Here is a 19,683-nt window from a genome sequence, read left to right as displayed (position 1 = left end):
TCAGCTCCACAGAACTGACACAGTGAAGGTCTGGAGCACTGACACAGTAAGGCACAAAGCAAGAAAGCTGTCACAGAAATAAAGTCTGTTTAATTTTCCCCCTATGCTTTATGGTGGTCATATTTCAGGGAAACTCAGGAGATAACTCACTACAAAACAGGTTATTCTTCAAAGAGTGAGACAAAATGATGTCTGCTTTCCTACTGATGTGTGTTGGGTCCCTAGCATGTGAAAGCTGAGCTGATGCCTAGCATTTTCTTGAACAACTATGGTTACAGTCTCTCCCTTTTACTTAGTTCCTTACTGTCATTAAATATGCAGAACCTTAATCCATGACCTCTATTCCACCACCAGCTTTGGCTGAAATGCTCCAATAGGTTTAAAAGCTGCTTCTGCACTCTTAGGCTCCTTCAAGCACATTCAAAAATACACTCATGCCCACGGGCAACAGGATCAGATCAGCCCTGTTCTCCCAAACACAGCTAAGGAAAAATGCATTTAGAAGCCAGGTTAATCCCAGCTACTGATGCAGAACTTAACTTTTTATTATCTGCCAGACACACTTTTCCTGCAAAACACTGAAGTCCAACAAAGGTAATGACCCAGGTAATGTTTAGCAGCAAGGCACTCTGTGTTACATTAAACTGCTAAGATCAGGGTAGTTGATTGCTATGACATCAAGACACTACATGTTTAAAACTCAGCTGTTCTCCAAATGTCTTCCAAAGCTACTTGTAGTGAAAAAAAAACCCTGTACATTGAGAAAATTCTTAATCCTGCAACACACCATTTTCTTTAAAATCAACATTAATTATGCACCAATTAATAAAGTACAAGGAAAGAGGAGTTTGTTTACAGGCAAAACATGAAGTTGCTCATACCTTGAACTAGATCTTGACTTGACATCTTCCTTAGCTGTCCTTTCACTACTGGTCTCTTCATTGCTGTCCATCTTGTTCTCACAGAGTTGTTTTCTCTTTTCCCACCTCTTCTGCTGATTTGAGATTCTCTCTGCTTCTCCTTGTGAGTCACTTTCTGCTCCTACCTGTGAACCTGAGGAATGTGCCAGGCACTTAGAGGAGATTGGCAGTTTTTGCTCTTCTCTGCCAAAGTCTCTTTCTGCTAACAAAGCAGAACTTTCAGGCTGTAATGTTTCCTGTGCAGGGACTGCATTGTCCACATGATCTGCATGGTCCATTTCCTTAGACTTTACTAATGTGTATGAAGCATTTACAACACCTCCTGCAGAATGTTTAGTCTTTAAACCTTCAACACTGTCCTCCCTGCTGTCTTCACAGCTGCCACAACACACACAGGAATTAATTAGACAGTTTGTGGCAGCCATACTGAGTTTATGGGATTCATCCTCCTCCTCGTTTGCTAATGGATTAACAGATCCAGGAACACAACTAATAGCTGCTTCAGGAGTTGTCACTGGGGATTCTGAGCTAGAGGGAGATTTGGGATTGAATATTACAGTGGCAGATATTTTCATTCCCCCTGTCCTGTGAGCTATCATTTCTGCCATTTCTGCATCATCAGCATAGGCATCCCAGCCATTGAGGTATAACTGTGAGTCTGGACCTTCTAGACAGCTGCAGGAATTCTGGACTGCGATGCCAGGCATCTGTTTGCTGCCTTCAACATTGTTATTATTGCTTAGGTCACTTTCAGCATCTTTTAGAAGCAAAGACTCCTCTGTCGGATGGCTGTTCTCGTACAGCAAAGCATCTCTGTACTGCAGGTTCTGTTTCGAATCATGGCAAGGGTTATTCACCCAAGCAAAAGTGTCACTTACTGAATCCAACCCAGCAAGAGCTTCTCCTGCTCCATCTAGGTCATCCATAAAAAAAACTCTGTCCTCCTCATCAGTTAAACCGACAAGATGGTGTCTTGTTGGTGAAGCTTCTGTGCTAGAGCTATTTCTTAGGCTAGGTCTGTGTGCTGGAGATTGGCAGATGCTTGGAGGGGAAAGCAGAGAAGACATTTCATCTCCAACTCTGTGTACCATCCTGTTCAGCTGCTCCAGCTCCTGTTCATCATACTGCATGGAACAAGCCAGCTCAGCCTCTGTATTTTCAGCTTTAGCTGAAAGCTCCTTAGCAGGCAGAGTGGCCGCTATGCCTGGTGCAATGACAGAAGGAACCTCAGGGTCTGCTCTGACAGGGAAATCCACATCTTGAGAGATGCAGAGGTTACGTTCCAGTGTGTGCAGTTCATCCTCAGTCAGTGTCTGAAGTAGATCCCTGGAAATGAAGCAGCACACACATCACTTGGCATTTGCAATCAAAGGAGACACCCATGTTACAGATTTTATAAAAGCTTCTACTGTCAGCACAGAAATCCAGAAGCTGGGGCACAGAGTGCTTTCAGCTCTGCCACTCCAGGTGTATTTGACACTCACATTCAGGACAGATATGTCTGCTGATGCCTGAATTTGAGATTACTCATGCAAATACAAGATACCAAGTGATTTACATCCTTGCAATGAAGCCCCAAAATCAAAACACACCCAAAACTGACTCTTTTACCTTCCCCCTTGACTTCTAGAGAAAGCCTTACCCAGAGTTTAATACATTTAGTCATTTTAATTCACAGATTTGACTCTGATTAGCAAACCAATCTGCCATCCTTTAGACTAGATCTTGAAAATTATTCTGCAAAAGAGCACAGCAGAAGTTTCACACCATTATATTGCCAGATAAAAAGAATTCATTTTAAAAAGTCGTATCACTTATGCAACACTGATGTCCTGGAAGCCTGTTGACTGCAACAGGGATTGGAAGTTGGCTCTTTCCTGCCTTAAAATGTAACTCAGTCATTATGGACTTGAGCTTCTGCTTGATAAGAATCAAGAAGGCCTGAAAACAAACATTTCGGTTTCCTAGAGACATTCATCACCTCCAGCGTCACCAAGTGTCTTCAGTATTGCAGTTTAGGACTGCAAGCACCTAAACCCAAAGTGTTATTTGAGGTGGTTGTGTTTAGGTCCAACCAGGATTGGTATCTGTCCAGAGAGGGAGAATCCACAACCTCTCTGGGCAGCCTTCTTCAGGGCTCTGGCACCCTCACAGCAACGATGTTTCTCCTTAAACTCAAATGAAACCTTCTGTGTTCATTTGTGTCCATTGCCCCTTGTCCTTTCACTGGGCACCACTTGAAAACAGTCTGGGCCCCATCCTCTTGCCCCCTGCCCTTCAGCTATTTATAGCATTGAGAAGATGCCCTCTCAGGCTGCTCTTCTCCTAGATAAACACCTCTACCTCATAGGAGAGATGCTCTACTCTTTCAGCATCTTCATGGCCCTCTTTTGGGCTTTCTCCAGTAGTTCCCTGATGCCTGGGTGCCCAAAGCTGCTCTGCTTCCTTTCTGAAGGCACAGAGAGCCTCACTGCCCAGACCTATCCAGACAGGTCTCACACACTGACTGTGAAGTGATTTACTTTATGCTGGCTAGCTTCAGTGACTTGAGTAATGTACTCTCTGCCATCAACACCACCTCAACACTTCAGAGCAAGTATGTGCAGTTTTGAGGATAAATAAGTAAAATGTGGTTCAGAAACAGAAAAATCCATGACATCAGCTGACAGTCCTTGTGTCCTTTCAGGTAAGTCAGGCCCACGCTGCCTTGCAGGAGTTGCTGTATGTAATGGGTTGCACTACAGATGGTAGTCCACCAGCCCTCTTATTTCAGTATAGAGATAATCTTGCTTTAAAGTAAAATCTGCTCATTTTCCCCAAATCAAACACCAGAGATTCTGCTGTTAACAAATACAGCTTGTCCTAGAAGAAGCTGGAACAATTATCTTCACTTCTCTACATGAAATCTCCTCCACTCACTGGGCTATTTTAAACACTAGCTTCCTTGTAGAGTGACAAATCTTTGATCACCAGTTATCTTTCTGATAGACTGTAGAGTAGATGACACAGGATTTACTGCCAACATTAGGAACCTGGCATGTTTTCAAACCCCTGTGTAGATACTGAGAATAAAATTAATGTCAACCAGTATAGGGAAAGAAATGTTAAACCTTACTGCTGAAAGTTTAAAACCACACATCAGGCAGTATTATTAAAGCATAAGGTTTAATTAAGCTGTATCTACTTGCATGGTTCATTTCCTTTCTGCTGAAGCATCTGTAACTTGCTGGATCCAGGCAAGTGCTGTACTTGTATGGAAGAATATTTCTCCTCCTGCTTTCGTTATTCAGAAGCTGCAGGTAAAGAGCTGCTGCAATCGACCCTGACAGCAGCTGTGAACCTCCTGCTCATAGAAGCCTTAGAAAACACTGAATTCAAGGAAGGTGCATGTTGAGGCTTCATCTGCTTTTAGTCTTTTTGGCATGGTATCACAGAAAAGCAATCTAGCCTTAAAAACACAAACCCCATTTTTATTCTAGTGGATGCAGCCCCTGGCATAAAACCCAGGCAAGTTCTTAAGATGTACTCTGCTTGTTTGGAGCAACAGTAGAAATTTACTCTGTCTGTTGCAGAACAAGTAAACATATTTTACTCTACTGCCAACATCCAGGGTGGAAACATTACTTCTTCAAAAACCTCAGGCTAGATGTCCATTTAAAGACAAATTTGGCTAACAGAGGACAAGGACACAAACCCCCAAATGCACTGATCTCACACGTTATCCAAGCATCCTTCATTACCTTAGCTCCTGTGCTGGCTGGAGTTTGAAACTGTCTGTTGCCAGAGAAGAGCATTGTTGTCATTGCCAGCCTGTGCTTCAGCTCAGACTCCAAACAGAGCATACACAGCTCTTGATGGAGCTGCCACCATGACAGCACAATGCAGGCACAGGAATGCAGCTGGCATCCTCCTGCTCCTGCAGCCTTCAGCACACCAAAGTCACTGGTGCTGCTCCAGTCATCAACACTGAGAAACCAGCACTGATAACAAATACCACTGGTGCTCCTTCACTGCACAAGTTGTAAACTAACTCAAAGTTTAGCCAGCTTGGGAACACTAAACACTTCCCCCTCAGTCACTGTGCCCACTCCAAAAGGACACCCGTTTCACTACCCAGCACCACCCCGTTCCCTCACGCACTGACAGACACAGTGCATTGGATTTCTAGTCAGGGATGCAGAAAGGTTTCAGTGCACCTAAAATACACCACTTGAGCTGCAATCTGCCTGATTCTCCACCACCACACAGGGTCATACAGACCCTGTCATCAACTGCAAATGGTTCAGAACACCCCCCCCCCAGCAAGCAGTGGGCTCTGAAAAAAAGAGTTGAATTAAGGAGTACTGCAACCTCCCAGGTTTGCTCACCTCAGGGACAGGCAGGGCTCTGTCATGTGTAACAGTGACTTTGGAAGACAAACACCATTACTGTGAACATCCTCCCCTTCCTCCTTCTCCCAGCTTTCTATGCTGAGCATGATGTCATATGGTCTGGAATATCCCTTGGGTCAGCTGAGCTCAGCTGTCCCACCTGTGCCCCTTCCCAAATCTTGCGCACCCCAAGTCTACCTCCTGGTGGGTTGGTGTGAGAAGCAGAAAAGCCCATGACTGTGTAAGCTGCTCATCAGGAACTAAAACATCCCAGTGTGACCAACACAGTTTTCAGCACAAATCCAAAACACAGCCCCATGCCAGCTACTATGGAGAAAATTAACTCTACTCCAGCCCAAACCAACACACCCACTAAGAACACTTTGTAAACTTTGGTAGGCAACTGACATCACATTTCTTAATGCTCAGGTGACACAAAATACTTAAGCCTTAAAAGCACAACTTTTCTCAAAGCAAGAAGCTGAAAGAGTAATTTCATTTTTTAAGTTTGCACTGAAAATTGTAGTTACTGAACAAACCAGCACTTCACTCATGTGTTCTCAACCCAAGCATCAAGTTCAGAGTAACCAAAAATTAGATAGACTAAGCAAGAAACTGACTTCCTTGATTTTCATTTTTCATGTTGTGAAAGGTACAGAGTAAGCAGAAGGTACAATGATGAGAATTATATTAGCTTTTAAATAGTCTTTTGGCTTTAGTCAGCCAGTGGAATGCTGGTGAAAACTTCTGCTAGCCATATCTAGGTGTTTAAATGTAAACTTCAAAGACTTTCTAAGCTTCAGTACTACTAAAGGTTTCCCAACCCTCTAACAAGTTTTGCTCCTTAACTCATGTACTTCACTCAGTGTTTTATAAAACCACAATCATTAAAACACCCCAACCCCAAACATGTTGATTTGTCCATTTTAATTCTGAGATTTCAATATGAATTTCATTAATGTACCTAGAAAATCAAGGTGTATCACTTCAAGACAGGAATATTAGGAAATCTGCAAAGGGGACAAAAGGCTGTGGTCTGGATATTCACAAAAGACTTGAGAAACAAGGTCCTGTCTGAACCATCCCTCATGAAATTTACATTCTGCCTCAGGAGACACCTCACCTCTAATGGATATGGGGAGATTAATCTGGATAAATTTATCCATGCAAGAACTATTTGTACATCAAACCATCATCATGATATACAGGGAAGGTGATAAACAGGTGAAAATTTGACACAGGAAAAGAAAACTACCAAATAATCTCTAGAAACAAAATTTCCAGCTGGGATATAAATTTGCACTCTAAGGAAACAGCACTTGGAGATTTAGAAAATTGGGCAGTTGGCTTTTTGGTTGTGGTTGTGGGTTTTTTTTTCCTTTCAAATACAAAAATAAAACACTATCAAGGTGAACATAGAAAACCTGAACATAAAGATTCCTTAAAGACATAGTTTGATGTCTCCAAAGTAACAAATCAGTCTCCCAAAGATTTCAACTAAGAAAAAATATTTTAATGCTCTTCTTACTTAAGCCAAAGCCTGTATCACCAATGGTTACCAAGAATGAAGTGCTGTGAAAAGAAATCCAATAACAGATCCAAAATGATCCATCCTATAAAAACAGAGCTACAATATGAAGAACTGAGAGTCATTTTTATTAGATTAAAAATGATCTAAGTATTGCATCATGAGATGAGCAAATGTAATAAGCCAAGTTAAACAGAAGCATTGATGCTAATTAGAAACAGGATCTCCCAAAAATAAACTGCAACTTCACTATGTCAGGCATCATCAGACCATAAAGAAAAAGTGAAATGTAATAAAATTATATTGAAAAAACCCTGAAACTATCAGAAAGATGAAAGTTCAGAAAACTGCCATGAAATGAGAAAACACATTTAGTCATTTCATGGGTATGTCAAGCAGATGAGAGGAAAATGGAGTTTATGGTTAACATAGCAAACAGGAACACTTCTCTAAGCATTTAGGAGCTCTTTTTCAAGCCTCAGAAGAGAAGCAGTTACCACCATCATTTATCACTCACCTTATTTTTCTCAGCAAAGTGTGAAAAGGTCTGAAGAGTTCAGACATATCTTCTGGTTTGTGGTCCAAGTTTAATGGTCCTTCGGAGTAGACAACAAGGCCACTGTAATTCAAACACATGCATGAACCCACACAGAAAAGAACATTTCATTGCACAGGGAAACTTCTCAATAAGGGAGGAGAAAAACAACTGTACATAAACATCAGAACTACACTTGAGTGCTACATATTGCTGTTTTATTTTTGCTTTCTTCACCCATGAATTCAAGCAACAAGAAAATTACCCCCTTCCCTCTGTGTGCTTCCCCTTAAAGATGAGAGAGAAAGCAATGGAAGCATAAAGGAAGAAGATAAATGGATTACATGGCTGTGGCTGATCCATAAAAACACCAAACCCCCAAAAAATTATTATAGATTAAGTTGAGGAAAGTCCACTGACAAAAGAGATAGCAAATGGCTTTTTCTTTCCAGTCTCAATTTTCAGGTAAGACAGTTGAATCCTGAGCTCCTATTTTTTAACCTCTAAGACAAATATGACCTGGTATTAGCATGTAGAGAAAAATAAAACACTTTGCTGAATCACATCACATATTTCGATAATAACACACTTCTAAATCAACTCAGCACTTGTAGAATTTTCCCTGGATAGAAAAACTCATGATCCTGAAAGTCCCCATTGACTTAACTATAGACACTTCAGTTCCTGCTGACCAAATCACTACTGCCCCAAAACTGTTCATGTGTCACAGATGAAACAAAATTCACCTTCTTCACTCTACCTGCTGCAGCAAACTATGACTGTCTCTGAGAGTGGATTCCACTCACACCAGGCACCACTCTGCTCCACACTGTTTAACACTCTGCCCACTGCAAACACAGCTATGTTTCTCAGAGGCAAATGGATCACACATAGTCACGCTCCAGACTGAAGGCAAGTTCTCACATTCCTCTTGTCTTCTGCTAATCAGATTATTACTGTTATTATTTTCAGACTGACACTTACTGACAATATCCCATTTAACAGGAACAATTGGGCCAAATGGATTTCCTGAGAAGAAATGTATTAACACTCCGGATTTAAGGTTTATTTCTCTCAATTATAGTACTTATATTAGCTAACTTTAAAACAGTCACAATGGTAAAATATTAAACACATGCTGGCTTTACTCCAGAGAAAACTGCTGTCTTCTTAAAACACAAAGATTCATTAGAAAAAACCCACCTGATTACTTCAGTATTATAAAAACTGCATCAAGCAAAACCATTGTTTTAATTTTAGTTGTCTCAAATGGTCAGTACAGGGCACAAATCTACACATAAGTTAAAACTTTCCTCAAGAAAAGATTTAAGCCTAACTAAGAGGTCACAAGTGCAATCTGGCATGACAGTTCCTTTTGCACCTAGAATCAGTAAGAAAAAAAACCATGATTCCTACCCTCCAAACTTACTGTCAACTGCAAACTTATTGAGGGTTCCTCCATTCCCTCACCCAGATCATTGTTAAAGATCTTAAAGAAAACCTGCCCCAAAACTAAGCACTGGGGAAAAACCACTTGTGACAAGTCACCAACTGGAGTTAACTCCATTCCCTACCACTCTTTGGGCCTGGCCATCCATCCAGCTTCTCACCCAGCCAAGCATCCACCCTTCCAAGCCATGAGCAGCCAAAACCCCATTGCTCCAAGTTCCTCCTTCCTATCTTTAGTTTCACCTTCTCTCTTTTTTTTTTCCTCTCTTGATTTGCATAAAAGTGGAAATTATTTTAAAAGTAGCAAAATATGATACGTTTATTTGGTTTTGTTTTTAAAGAAAGTAGAAGCAAACTTAGGTAAAAGAGCCAAAAATCTGACCAAAGGTTTTTTTTTAATCTTCAGTAAATCTTTACAGGAGGCAGACCAAAGTAACTAAAAAAAAATTACTTACCATACAATGGCTAATCTTGGAATTGTAAACATTAAAGCTGGTTCGTAGTCATCAATCATATCTTGAGTGAGGTATCCAAGCCTTAAAGCTCTAAGAGAACACCAAGATTATTTAGTAGGAAATCAAACTCTTGAACAACACATTTCAACAGAAAAAGAAACAGGGAAAAAAAAAAAAAGTAAAGCCAATCCAAACTGACAGTATTTATACAATAGTTGATGAGTTCTTCTAAAACAATTGGTATGTTACTTATTGCTGTAACAACTGCTGCTTTCAAAAATACACTAATATAAGAAAAAAAAAAAAGGAAGTATCTTTAAACACTCAAAACTTTCACAGCCATCCAAAACCAAAATAGTTTTCATGCCACTTCCCCTTTTTATTTACTATTTCACAGCAAGCTTCAGCTTACTACTGGAAACCATTGGGTACTTTCAGTTTTCCAAGCAGAAACACTTCTGAAGTAATAAAGGAAAGTATTTGATTGCATTTTTCAATAAAACTTCCTGCAATCACTGAACTCAACACTCCCAAACTAGCAAATCAAATTGAATTAAAAAGCAGGTGTGTACAGTAACTCTTATTGAGGTCTAAAGATTTAGTATTTGGGAGACACTTGATTGTGCTGCAGTAAGTTTTCAACTATCTTAAGTCCCTTTTAGACTATAGCCTAATTAGTTCAGGCTTCTCACTTGGTTATGTTTTCCAGGTTTCTTCACAATTTCTTAAATTTCCACATAATTTCATAACATCCTCAAGTTTCTTCTCTGATTTGTCCATGTTAGTGCATAAGATAACACTCAAACCTGCACATGGGTCCCACTGAGATCTGACTGGTCCCAAAGGAACAGAGCAACTTCCTCCGATTCCTTGCCAGTCCTTATCTGGCCAATACTGCTGGTGGTGGACAGCTAACCAACCACAAAGCAAGCATGGCTTAGTACTAATGGTAGAAGGACTCATCAACATTTGTTCCATTCTCAGTCCCTGCTCCTTCCCACAGTCCATGGCCACATTATCCAAAGCCACAAAGGAAAAAACACCTTTTCCCTCTCACTGGACAAATATGTCTACACGTAGTAGCTCTCTAACGGAAGCAATTCTCCCTACTTGCTGTGGTCATTTTGAGCTGTAATCCTGTCTTAAAATGCCTAGGAACACCTGCTGTCACCTGCAGATTATGGCAGTGTGCTCCATACTCCTTCATTCCTTAACAAAAGTATCAACCCCCCCAGAACCAAGGTCCTGCTCACAAGTTCTCCTAATATGACAGTAAAGCCTACACTATTCCAAGTGCAATTTATAGTCTGCTGGCGTCTAAGGATTCCACCCAGACTACAGTTCACTAATTTCTTTTTGAAGAACAGTGGCACACTGCTCAAAACCTCTCTGAAGTTGGGTATTCCACATGCTGTTCTCTTCTACTGCCCATCTGCTAGCTTAGTTCATGTCACAGGGAAAAGAACAAGAAATTGGTCAGCACGCTCCATTCCACGTTTTTGTTATCACCTAGAAGAACTTATGACTTGCTGCATTGTTTTCTTGGTGGTTGAGGTTTTATTATGTCATCTCTTCATCAAGCACAAGAGCTTGACTATAAGATTTTAAAGCTCCTTGTGATAATCACTAGAGGTTCACAGATTATTTGAATCATTTCCCAATGTATTCTTGCATGAAATGCCATTAAGTCTTGATGCCTTAAACAGATTTAGCTCATTTAAATGCTTAGTATTCATTTACACATCCGTAACTACATATACCAACAATACTGCTATTGTGGGATTATTGACTTAGGAGTGGTTTTTGTGGAGTTTGTGGGGGGGGTTTGTTTGTTTTGGTTTTTTGTTTTGTTTTTGCATGTGTGTGGGTGGGTTCAAACTAGAACACAGAAGATTTCACCTCAGCATGAGGAGAAACTTCTTTACAGTGAGGGTGACAGAGCCCTGGAACAGGCTCCCCAGGGGAGTTGTGAAGTCTCCTTGTCTAGAGACTTTCAAAACCCACCTGGATGCATTCCTGTCCAGACTATATCCTAGGTGATTCTGCTTTGGCAGGGGGGGTTGGACCTGATGATCTCTTGAGGTCCCTTCCAACCTCTGATATACTGTGATACTCTGTGTGTGTTTGTTTTGGGGTGGGTTTTCTTGTTGTTGTTGTGTTGTTGGGGTTTTTTTTGTCCAGAAAACACACAGGATTAATGCTTTTTAACTTTGTACTTGGGTACTTACCAGAAAAGCAAAATACCTAACATTTTACGATGCTCCTGAAAAAGACTAGAGTTAAAATTTCTGCAAAAGCTCAGACTTCAATTTAAATAAAAAAATTAAATTTAAAAAAAAAAAAAAGGAAACACAGCAATGAACATCCAGTGTTTAACTCAAATGCTTACCTCTCCACTGTTTCACAGAAGAGTACAATCACCTCTTGCTGTACATAATATTCCTTTGGAGATTTGACAGGTACCATGGCTGACACGTAACTGGAAAGGTGATCACACAACGTGCTACTATTTCACATGCTTTGACAAATTCAGTGATAAATCAAACCAAACACAGGACATATCCTCTTACAAACCTAACCTTCCCTCTACCATTTGATATCTATTTTGACAGTACTCACTATGAAAATTGCATAGTGTAAGGATCTGTAAGCAATGCAGCTGATTTACTTATTGCTGATTGAGGCAGTGGAACTCAGTAGTAATGTTAAAACATAAGTACACATTTAGCAATCAACTCCACACTGCAGCACAGAGAGGTGGGTCCTGGAAGGATCTTTATTGCTGTATCTTGAAGACAGAATAATTCACTGTGCATTCCCTCAAGAAAAAACTGACTGAAATGCACATTTTTATCTAGGAAGGTTTTACCTGAAATTATTTCACTAAAACTCAGTCAACTAGCAAAGAGAATTTTGGAGATTTAAAAGTTGGCCTCGTTTCTATTGGGAATTAAATGCAAAAGCACTACTTGAGAAGACAAGAAACTGGTAAAAATAAGTGGGTTTCTGTTCCTGAATGATTAGTCAGTCATTTGTAGACTGCAGGTAACAGAAATGGGAAAAGCTCCTTGCAAAGCCATGGCAAAGGTAAAAGCTGCATGTGGAGCTGGTATGGCACAGGCACTGTCATGAACCAATTACTGATTGTTGTCTGCACTCAGAACCCCACTGAGAAATACATTTTTAGCCAATGTTCTCAAGAAAAATGTTTGGGGTTTCTTCAATGTAACACTATAGTGATGTTCTTTTAGATCAGAAGAAAGTGCTCACCTGACTAAAATAACACAGGAGAATACAGACACTGATGGTGGGCAAAGAGGAATGGGAGACAGGGCAGTCTATGGATTATTCCCAAGAAAAACTTAAAACACTACCCAACTCCAAGAAACTTGTTCTGCTGAGGGCAGGAATGGCTGTGTTATGTTAGATCCATAGACAATCTTGGCCAGTAACCTATCTGTACCTATGCTCAGCACCACAAACATCTACTAGCTGAAGCACAGTGCAAGACTTGGTCAGTGTGACTGACCTCTGATGCAATAAGCAGTCATTTTTCTCTCCCCAAAAGCAGTTAATTTTTGCTATAAACCTCCATGCCATTTTTCAATCACAATTTTACACATCAGTAAGTTCCTGTGGTTAATCATGGCACCTCCTCCATCAGATTTCAATTTACCATCTTAAACTCACTGAGACAACCCCCAGACTTGTTTGTTGTCATATTTTTTTTCATGTATCTTATTTGTTGTCTTTCCTCTAACAAAGAAAACATTAAAGGAAGAGATTTATGGCTTCCTTTTGTGTCTTGGAAAACCTCCCTCAAACACCATATGCCAGTATGCAAATGGAAGATTATAGTTTAGTTGAAAAGAGCAAATGTTGATTGCTAAAAAAGCTATTTAATTTTTTTGCATTATTGCCACACTGGAAGGGGGAAAAAATTAAAAACTAGACAATACAGCAAATTACTAAAGAATTCAAATACCATGATATAGAAATTACACACTGGTTCCAGAAACAGCAAACAGAACAAACCAGTCAGCTTCCAAGACCAAACAAGCCACACAACAGCTGCTGTAGCTGAGCCAATGCTCACAAAACATCTCCCTCAGAGCTTTTACCTCAATTCAAATTCTGCAAAAAGGACATCAAAATGCTTCAGTGAATCTTTCATTTTTTCCGAGTAGAGGTTCAAATCCCTCAAGGCTTGGTCACGAATGATATTTCTAACCTCCTCCAGGCTTCGGGTCAGATCCTTGGCCAACGGCCTCATTGCCATGCTCTCAATTTCACGATTCATAATAATTGAACCAGCAGCCAAACACTGTGAAATTCAGACAGGAAAAGAGGAGAAATGATGAATTTTCAGAAAGTTGCTTTTATATCTAAAAAGGCACAAGATGTGGTATTTAATACTTGGAACGAGGGCAGTACTCAACCCTAGTTCGTTGCAAATTAAACAAGTGAAAGACTTAAGATTGATGCTCCTTCACATGAAAGGTTAAGGAGCAGCTCGGTCTGGAAGACATGAGAATAGGGGGAGGTTGAAGTGCAAGAACCACAGAGCTGACAGAAGAAGTTCAAAAGCTTTTCTCCCACTCGCTAGGCAATAAATATTGGTAGTATCTATATTGCGTATACAAGCATTGTTTGCATACAAGGGATTTGACTCCAGCTAAAGAGTAAGATTAAAACAATATAATCAGGAATATTAACCAGATGCTAATTCACAGAAGAGTCTTTAAGAGATGGTCATAATGACAGCATATAATTATATGAAATCAACCCAATATCCTTTCAGCCCAACCAATACCAAAACCATAGCTAAAGATTCCCCTTCCACAGAGCATCCAGATTAAGTCCTCAAGGAAGTTACTTGGCTCTGTAATTCTACTTACCATTCTCAGAAAAAAAAAAACTCAAGATGAACTTGAAACTTCTGGTTTTCTGCCACCAAAAAAAATTGTCCACTAACCCCAAATAATAGAAAGGTGAGAGACTTACTTCTGCTCCAAACCAAAGCTGTCCTGCAAGGTTGTCATGGCGAATTTCCTCTGGAAACTTCACACAGAAGTCTCTGTTGGCCCGCTCGTGTGGAATGCATTCATCCATGATTTGATTGATGATGTTCAAAACGTTATCCTGAAGCAAAGCATAGGGCAGCATAAACACAGAAATTCACATTTTCTTTTTCTAACTTATAATAGAATTTATTAACAAGACAACAACTAATTAAGATGGAAGAGACATTAACTCATAAAGACATGATACACAGAGAGAACAAAGAGGAAAATATTGCATAGACAGAAGAGTTGCAAACTTCACTTCTACTTTTCCTAGAGACTGTTTCTCAGTTTTCACTGCATTTTGACTACTTTAATGGGATTTCTGTGTCATGTAAAAAGAGCTCCTTGCCTCCAGCTATCTGTAAAATATCAGTAACTAAACTAGAAGTACAACAAATGAGACTTCTCCCACTTCCTCTCACAAACCCCAATTACCTGCACTTCATTCTTCCCCAAAAGAGCACCCAGGAGACATCAGAAATTGAGCTGTATTGGGATAACTGAGGTTGAATAGAATTAAGCTCCTCTTGGGAATCTAAAGCAGGTTTCCACACTTGAGTCCCCAGTGGACAGGGACTGGCACACCTGCCTGTCACCTCACCCCTGGCCATCCAGGAGGATCAGGGCACACTGCACAAATGAGAGTGTGAGTAAACTGCTCAGATCCATGTCTGCACCAGGACAAAGATCAAAGACCTCCAACTAGTTCCTTGATATGCAGTAAATAATCTGTATTCATTTATTTAAAAGATAATTTTCACATATCCCTGCTGGGAGCTACACAGAATTTATTAACATAATAAAGGTAGATTCAGAACAAGGAAAAGGCTGAGTGCTTTCACTAAAACTGTTTTGTCTGCCTCATGCTTCTCCCGCTGTTTACCCAATTCATGTCCTATTTAAAATATTTTTTCAAACAAATAAACCCAAATCTCCCTGCATAGAATTGTTTAACAGACAAAATTGCTCTAAGTCTACACATGAGTGTTCTCTTTTCCTCTACGTTTAAAAAACAATAGAAGACATGAATGTTGAAGAAACTTGCCCCTCCAGTACATACCCCACTGAGAACAACAAAACCAACTTCAGGTAAACACAAAAGAGCTTCATAATTTCTGTAATTTAGGCTGTAACTGCTGTTGCCACAAAACAATCTTATCACCAGTTTTACAATCACAACTGACTTCATCCAAAAGAAAAACAAAATGAATTAACTACTGGCAATGTTTAGTACAGACTGGTATCAGGTACTGCTAAGTGTTAAAAACTCCAACATGTTTACACCAATGTATTCTTTGCAAGACTGACAGGAGGTGACACATTTCAGTTCTTAAAAACAACCAACCAACCTTCAGTGCATTTAAAACACAACGGCACAGAGAAGGGCCACAAAGATGATCCAAGGGCTGGAACACCTCTGCTATGAGGACAGGATAAGGGAGCTGGGGCTGTTCAGCCTAGAAAACAGAAGGCTCTGGAGAAACCTCAGAGCTGCCTTCCAATACCTGAAGGGATCCTACAGGAAGGCTGCAGAGGGACTTTTCATAAGGCTGTCTAGAGACAGGACAAGGGGAAATGGTTTGAAGCTGAGGGAGAGTAGGGTTAGACTGGAGCTTAAGAAGTCGTCCTTCAGTGTGAGGGTGGTGAGACCCTGGAATAGGCTGCCCAGGGAGGTAGTGGATGCCTCCTCCCTGGGGGTGTTGAAGGCTACATAGGATGAGGCATTCAGCAGCTGAGTCTAGTTGAGAGGTGTCCCTGCCCATGGTGAGGAGGTTGGAGTAGATGATCTCTGAGATCCTGTCCAACCTAAGCCATTCTATGATAAATACTCAACCATCTTCTCTAGAAACAGATCTGAAAGCCAAATGCTCCTCCGTGGCATCAGTCCACAGACAGTGATGGGAACAGACAAGAGAACAAAGGCAGATTCACTGACAAAATACTTCATTTTAGAGATGCACCCCTCACTCTGCTGGCATAACACAGTGCCAGGATCAGTGGGGCACTTGGATCCCCAGGAACACAAAGAGATGCTGAAACTAAAAGAAGAACCAACCTCACAGTATTCCCCAGTGTAACTTATCTGCAAATTAAAATGATGCTTTAGAGTAAGTAAAAAGCAAGCAAATTGCAAGTTTCCTATTTTCTTTCCTTCCATTTCTTAATTCCTGGTATTGTGTATGCTTCTCATCTTTATTTAAGATATTTTGAAATCTACTTCCAAAGGAAGAGTCCCCACTGCCCCAAAAGATTGAGCATCTTTGCCCACTCCAGGGGTGATGCTGGAAGGTCAATGAAAAAGCAGTTGATAGAACTTGTCCATTTAGCAAACATTGAAAGTTTTCCACAAGGTGAATTGTTTTTGCCATTTCTAGGCATGCAATTTCCCAAATGTTCTTATTTTTACAGGGTTTATTTTATCCTGCTACAGAAAAAAGCCCATTCTCCATCACTTGCCTGCCTTCTTCCACTCCTCCTGATGACACCCAGAGCAGAGTAGCCTAAACAGGAAATCTGGAATACTTGCTCCTGTAATGATTTAAAATCTCAACAGCATTTGAACTGGAAGGGTGCCAGCCAATTTAGACAGGCTGTCCAATGCATTGTAAGCAAATTAGTCTTTTCTTTAAAAGAGCTTCAAGAAACATTCAATTTAGTTAATTACAGTATTCTGCTTTGTAAGCTAAGGGATGGGTTGGGATACATGGTCACATGGAGGTTTTGCTCTAATTTAAGCAACGGAAATCAATTAGTTGGAATTGAAGCATTATTCTTCCACTTGATCCATCTTTCCACATAAAAGCCTCTAGATGTTAATGTATCCTTTGGTGGCTTTATCTGTTATCTTTTGGCTCATTTGCATACCAGGATGATCCCAGTTTTGTTTCAGGGGCTCTGTTTAGTGCTCTCCAGCAGCACAAAGGCAGCCACTGCCGAGATGCTGCTGTGGGATTCACTCCAAGTTCCTCACTTCCTGGAAAACAGAGCTCAGTGCTTCACGTAACAGAGAGCACTTAAATGTCAGCTTGACAGGAAAGATAATGAGTGGTAGTAAGGCAATGTGTATAGTTAGCCACAGTAAAGGACAAAGAGTTGGGTTATTTTGGGCCCAGCAATAATTGGCCACATAATAATCAGAGCAACTGCTGCATCAGCTTTCAGAATAGGTACAAAAAGAAAAAACCAGTAACTTCACCTTATTTATGCTCTAAAACATGTTTAGATCAACAAAAGGCAGACTTGCCTACCCTTTTGTACAAGTCCTTGATAAACATCTATGCTGTTCTTCCATGCTATTAAGTTTAACATGACCTTCCTGAGGTCTTTTGCAAGATTTCTTCAGAGGAAGATAAATTCCCTGATGTTCAGAACCTCTTCAGTGGCCATTTTTTGAATTACCAGTAAAGTCTAACCAAGGTAAAGGTCTGTGAGAATATCACCATAAGCTTAATAGATGGCATTTTCGCCTCTTTGTTTAAATATATCCTTCACAAATTTTGTTTTTCTGGCTGGATGTTGTTGCAGCATCACATTTATGACAAACATGTAACTGATGACCATAAACCCAATCTGAAAGGAAGATTTTCTTTTGTAATTAAAGAAGCCAGACAGTATAAGGTTTCTAGGAGTTTCTTTGATGAAGAGAAGAAACTAATCAATAAGGTGAGGTACTCTTTAAGTAACAGGATTTCAAAGGATACCCAAAAGTGCTGGCAGGGTCTCTACAGAGGACTGTTTCACCCATCAGAGATCTAAGTGTCTCTCCACACAAGTTCCACCACTTTCCCTTCAGCCCATCCTGCAAGATCCCTTCCTGCCCTCCTTTTGCCTCCTATTTGCCTGCCAACCTCTAGATGCTTCTCTTCCTAAAAGTAACTTAGGATTTTCCTACAAGTAGTTCCTAGTTTAGCCTAGCCCATTAGAGAGCAGCACCAAAATTCATCATGAATTTAGGCAACTTGGATCTCCAGCAATTTCAGTGTTGTGTTAGTGCCCTAGCCCAGCAATGATTACTGCATTTTGTGTTGAACTGCAATGTCAAAGCCTCTCTTCCTGTCTTTGCTGGTGCACCTTCACAAGGGCACCAAACACTCCAAACACCAGACTTACTGATGACAAAGTGGATTTTACCCCCTGCTTATATTCAAAATATATTATGAATACATTGAATAATTACATCTCTCCAAGTGGGGTGATTGTTACCTATGAAGTGGTGAACAGTGGCACACCAATTCTTTAAGAAGAGAGGTCACAGAGATTTGAGAACAGCTTTCAATAAAAATGTTTCTTTAACAGAGAGAGCATTTAAGTATTAGCTAAAATGACATTTTTCACTAAGCCAGTGTGAGGTCTTTTGACAAATGACATTTAAATTTAACTTACATCTGTTCTGAGCATCTCTGCCTCTAACACGAAGACCTAATCAGGGAATTAATTTCCCTCTTTTCTTACTACACCCCCAAATATAGCTCTCAGTAAATACAAGAGGAATCCCTGTTTACAGAAGGGCTATTAATAACTAAGATCAACTTGAGAGACTGAAGTACAGCATCATTATAGAGCATTATCCTCTCTCTGCAGAAAAAAAGAAAAAGTATTTTCAGCTCTCAAAAACCTAAGTGTTCCTGGTGCTACCAACAGAAATAAATCTGCTTTATTCCTCCACACTGAAAATCCATTAACTATTATTAGACATGAGTGTCTTCACTGAAATGAAGTACATCCAAACTTGTACAGGGCTTTTCAATCAAACCTCCCTTTATCAGTGAAAAATAACTTCAGAACTTTGTCCCCAATGAAACAAAAAATTATTAGATAAATAGCATAGGTACAGACAAGCTCTTAGAGCAATACACACATACTTAATCCCTTTTTCAAAATGACTCTAAAATATTTGTCTTCTCATAAAACATTTGAAAATAATCCAGTAAGCAACCTGATGCACTACCATCCTCTTTTCATAGTTTCACAGCAACAGAAGAAAAAGATTTGCCTTGAATGTGGGTATCTGCTGCAACAAACACAGAGGCTCCTCCACAAGTCCCAGGCAACTGCCTTCCTACCATGGCACAGTGATCACCAAATTGCCCCAAAATGCACTTCAAGATTCCACAAGCACACGCAAAAAAAATTCAGCCTGAGACGCAGCTGGCACCACCTTCTTTATAACACCCCAAAGCTGCACCACAGCTGAGGCCAGGGGCAGAAGGCAGGCAACATAATCCTGACTTGCTGCCACCTTTGCTTTGCCTTCCTCTGCTGCTGAGCAAAAGCATCCTGCATCCTCAACACTCAGTGCTGGACTGGCAAGGAGCCAGCTTTCCTCTCCATGGTTCTCTGCTGCAAATTAATTCCCTGAC

General features: G+C 40.4%; 1 protein-coding gene across 2 annotated transcripts in view; it reads right to left on the bottom strand.

The window, feature by feature from the left end:
* ZFYVE28 (zinc finger FYVE-type containing 28) overlaps positions 1 to 19,683 on the bottom strand; it is a 64,161-nt gene that overhangs the window by 37,853 nt on the left and 6,625 nt on the right. For both annotated transcript variants that reach the window (XM_054391572.1, XM_054391573.1), the window contains exons 2-7: positions 14,262 to 14,399; positions 13,379 to 13,581; positions 11,647 to 11,736; positions 9,258 to 9,347; positions 7,336 to 7,437; positions 882 to 2,246 (exon numbers count right to left, since the gene is read on the bottom strand). In XM_054391572.1, coding sequence (XP_054247547.1) covers positions 882 to 2,246; positions 7,336 to 7,437; positions 9,258 to 9,347; positions 11,647 to 11,736; positions 13,379 to 13,581; positions 14,262 to 14,369 — 1,958 coding nt within the window. In that variant the 5' untranslated portion in view covers positions 14,370 to 14,399. The remainder of the gene's footprint in view (positions 1 to 881; positions 2,247 to 7,335; positions 7,438 to 9,257; positions 9,348 to 11,646; positions 11,737 to 13,378; positions 13,582 to 14,261; positions 14,400 to 19,683) is intronic.

Source organism: Indicator indicator, chromosome 23 (assembly GCF_027791375.1).
Source record: "Indicator indicator isolate 239-I01 chromosome 23, UM_Iind_1.1, whole genome shotgun sequence".
Lineage (NCBI taxonomy): Eukaryota > Metazoa > Chordata > Aves > Piciformes > Indicatoridae > Indicator > Indicator indicator.
This window is presented reverse-complemented; position numbering and strand designations above follow the sequence as displayed.